At 40.8% G+C, this 4,131-nt stretch overlaps 1 protein-coding gene across 1 annotated transcript in view; it reads right to left on the bottom strand.

Annotated features, from left to right (window-relative positions):
- Positions 1-4,131, bottom strand: part of NR1H4 (nuclear receptor subfamily 1 group H member 4) — an 89,801-nt gene that overhangs the window by 4,806 nt on the left and 80,864 nt on the right. The window contains exon 8 of the mRNA XM_007947203.2: positions 279-392. Within this exon, the coding sequence (XP_007945394.1) occupies positions 279-392 (114 nt within the window). The remainder of the gene's footprint in view (positions 1-278; positions 393-4,131) is intronic.

Below are 4,131 nucleotides of genomic sequence, written 5' to 3'. Positions count from 1 at the left end.
CTGCTGTATCCCCATTAATTAGAACCATAGTTAGCATATAGCAGGTGTTTAATATGCATTTACTGAATGAATGACTGTGATGTTTAGAAAAAAGACTGAGAAGTATATTAAAATGTTATTAATAGTTCAGTTTGAGTGTTAAGATTATATAGGCCATTTGACTTTTGACTTTTTTCTTTATTTCTGTATCTTGCAATATTTCTTCAATGACATTATTACTATCACACTGAGAAAAAAAAATCAATGGTATAAAATATAAAATGTAACATGGAAATTACCTGGAGAGAGGATAACAATTGCAGTAAGCAAAGCATACTCTTCTTGAGTCATTTTCAATTCTCCGATGCTTTTGTAAAAACTAAACATAGGTGTTATATATTCATCAGAGATACCTATGGGAGAGAGGTGAAAAATTGCAGTGACATAGTATTATTTTTGAATGATTAAAATATGCAAGATATGAGTAGATTATGTATACACTATTACAGATTGACTTGTGTTCCCCAGAAAGGTATGTTGAGGTCTTCATCTCTGGTATCTATGAATATGATCTTTGGAAATACGGTCTTTGAAAATGTCATCAGTTAAGTTAACATGAAGCCACACTGGAGCCCTGGTGGTGCAATGGTTAAGCACTTGGTACTTACTTAAAATTTGGTAGTTCATACTCATTCAGAAGCTCCACAGGAAGATGTGGCATCTGCTTCCATAAAGCTTACAGCCTAGGAAACCCTATGGGGCAGATCTGTTTTGTCACATTGGATCGCTATGAGTCAGAATCAACTTGACAGCACCTAATAACAATATACTGGAGCAAGGTGGATCCTATCCAATCTGAATGATGTCCTTATAAAAGAGGACAGACAACTTGCAGGAAGGAAGGCCCTGTGAGGCTACATCTACAACCCCAGGAACGCTTGGGGCTACCAGAACTGGGCGAGACAAGAAAGAATCTTCTCTTATAGACTTTGGAGCTAGCATGGCCTGGCCAACATGCTGATTTATTTGGATTTCTAGGTTCCAGAACTGTGAGGCAATAATTTCTGTTGTTTAAAACGAACCATTTAGTAGTACTTTGTTATTGCAGGCCTAAACCAAAAAAACCAACTCACTGCCATCAAGTCAATTCCAACTCATGGCGACCCCCACTGGGTTTAAATCTTTATGGAAGTAGATTGCCCCATATTCCTTCCATAGAGTGGCTGGTGGGTTTGAACTGTCAACCTTCTGGTTAGCAGTCAAATACCTTAGGCACTACACCACCAGAGCTCCTTATTTTTATACAGACCTAGGAAATCAATAAAAATACATATGTTAATATTTATATTCAAATACACACATTCAAATAATTAATGTATATTATATGTCCCAGTCAAAACTAGGGCGTTGCAATATATCAGTTAACAAAATCCTCAAATATAGAATCTAATTAATGATCTGCATGTCTTTGATTTCAGTAGTAGCTTCAGTTCAGCTACTAATATCTGGCAATAAATGATAAGGTTGTTAAATTGCCAGAAGAATCTCAGAACATCTTCATTTTCTAGATAAGGTTTGTTGTTGTTGTTGTTATATGCCATCAAGTTGGACCTGACTCATAGTGACCCCTCCTTGGGTTTCTGAGGCAGTATCACTATGGAAGTAGATTGCCCAACATTCCTTCTGAGGAGTGGCTGGTGGGTTTGAACCGCCAGCTTTCTGGTTAGCGGTCAAATGCCTTAGGCACTATGCTACCAGAGCTCCCAGATAGGTTTAGTTCATCTTTTTTATATTAATATCTATAATCGAGGAAGGGTCGAATCTTCAACAACTAACAAAAAATTATTGTTTTTCAGTCCGGAAGTATTCTTCCACTCATAAATTTGCTAGGGTTCTTAACAAAGGGCTCTGTTTTGTCTAGGAAGTACCAAACCTCTTACTCCATTTGCTTACTAAGGATTTCTCCTTGTCTATTCTTTTCAAAAGGAGCCCTGGTAAAACAACAGTTAAGAGCTCAGTTGCTAATGGAAAGGTTGGTAGTTCAAACCTACCCAGCAGCTTTGTGAGAGAAAGACCTGGTTATCTACTCCCCAAAAGGTGATAGCCTAGAAAACATGGGACAGTTTTGCTTTGTCACACGGAGTTTCTATGAGTCAAATTCAACTTAACGGCACCTAACAACAACGACGGCATTCTCTTCAAAATCAACAAGTCCAAAATCAAATTCACAATGCACGAACTAAATATTCCATCTTCCTCCACGTCCAGTCCTCTCTGAGTGATTGATATCCTCACTCAGTCAATTGTCCAGGCCTGGCATTTGAGATTCAATTCTCCCTATAACTCAAGTGGCAAGTTCTATGGACTGTACCTGCTTACTCTCACTCAATGACCCTCTTTTCTCTGCTCCTGACATTGGCTTAGTGTACCCCCTCCCATCTCTTTTCACCCACATTACTACAGTCACCTCCTCACCGGTCTTTCTCTTCGATTTGATCTTGTTCAGTTCATGTCTGTGCAGATATCAAAATGTCTTTCTAAATCTCAAATCATACTTTGTCTCCTCCCAACCCTTCAAAAGCCCTTCGAATGAAGTTTTGATTGTTTTTCTCTTCACATAGGAAACTTCAGAGTCTGTTTTTTGATTATCTACTACTCAACCCACATAATAGTAAGAGTTAACATTTATTGACTACTCATTAAGTTTTAGTCACTGTTCTAAGCATGTCTTATGCTAGAACCCATTTAATATTTTTGATACATCATGAGGTAGCCACAGAAAGATTATGCAATGTGCCCAAAGACATACAGCTGGTGAGAGGTGGAGCCAGGATTCAAACCAAAGCTGGCAAGCTCTATAGTCCTGGTTTTTCACTCTGACAAGCTGCACTGTCTCTCTATCACACAAAACTTACTCCAGTCATGGTCAGCCACTTGAAGTTCCCTCAAAAGTTTCACAGTGCCAACCTTGTGTCCATGCTCTTCTCTCTACTTCGAATCTCTTCCTTCTCCTTTATCTAGCTTACTCCCCTTTGTGTCACTTCCTCCACCCATCCAACAAATATTAGTTTGGTGCCTGGTCTGTGCATGGCTCCACTCCACAAGAGGCTTGGATATTGTACAAAAAAAAAACAAACTCACTACTGTCGGATTCCAGGGACCTAAGAACAGGCAGCAAGGCGGAAAGAAGGGACAGGACAGAAAAGGCAAAGGCAATCAGATCAAGGAGTTAGCCACAGGGACCCAGGTGAAGACGGGGAACCCAGGCCATGGCCCACAAGGAGCGAGGCGGGAAAGCAGGGAGAGGACAGAAAAGGCTAAGGGGATAGGAACAGATCGAGGATTCAACCGCAGGGAGCCAGGTGAGGAGAGGGAACCCAGGCCACCCCCCACAAGCAGCGAGGCGGGAAGCAGGAAGAGGACAGAAAAGGCAAAGGGGACTGGAACAGAGCAAGGAGTTAGCTGCAAGGATCCAGGTAAGGGTGGTTGGAGGGGTTTCCAACAGCTAAGGGAAATAAACTTGTCTGTCGGTTTGTCCTACTGTGGTAACATGTTGCTGTGAGTCTTGAGGCTGTGCAACTGGTGTTTCAAACCCAGTGGGGTGCACATGGTGCACAGGTATCAGCCCAGCTTGCAGATGAGACAGACTAGGAAGAAAGAGAAGGCCATCCACTTCTCAAAGAATTGGCCAGGGAAAACCTTATGAATAGTGGAGAAACACTGTCTGATACATTACTGTGCAACTTTATGAATAGTCCAGAAACATTGTCCAATACTGAGGGGGAAGATAAGTCACTTAGCTTAGAAAGCTCTCAAAGTAGGACTGGGAAAGAGCTGCATTATCAGAGTAAAATCACCCTTACTCATATGGATAAGGTAAAGCTTTCAAGACCTCCATTGGCTGACATGGCACCACTCAAATTGAGGAGAAACAGTGGCAATCCAATAATAATCAGAACATGAAATGTATGAAGTATGAATCTAGGAAAACTGGAAGTTGTCAAAAATGAAATGGAATGCATAAAGATTGATATCCTAGGCATTAGTGAGCTGACATGGACTGGTTTTGGCCATTTTGAATCAGACAACCATATGATCTACTATGCCAGGAAGGACAGTTTAAAGAGGAATGGTGTGGCATTCATCCTCACA

This window comes from Orycteropus afer, unplaced genomic scaffold (genome assembly GCF_000298275.1).
Source record: "Orycteropus afer afer isolate SDZICR_OR568_19922 unplaced genomic scaffold, OryAfe1.0 scaffold00177, whole genome shotgun sequence".
Taxonomy (NCBI): domain Eukaryota; kingdom Metazoa; phylum Chordata; class Mammalia; order Tubulidentata; family Orycteropodidae; genus Orycteropus; species Orycteropus afer.
The sequence above is the reverse complement of the archived record's forward strand: the minus strand, read 5'-3'. Positions and strand labels throughout refer to the sequence as shown.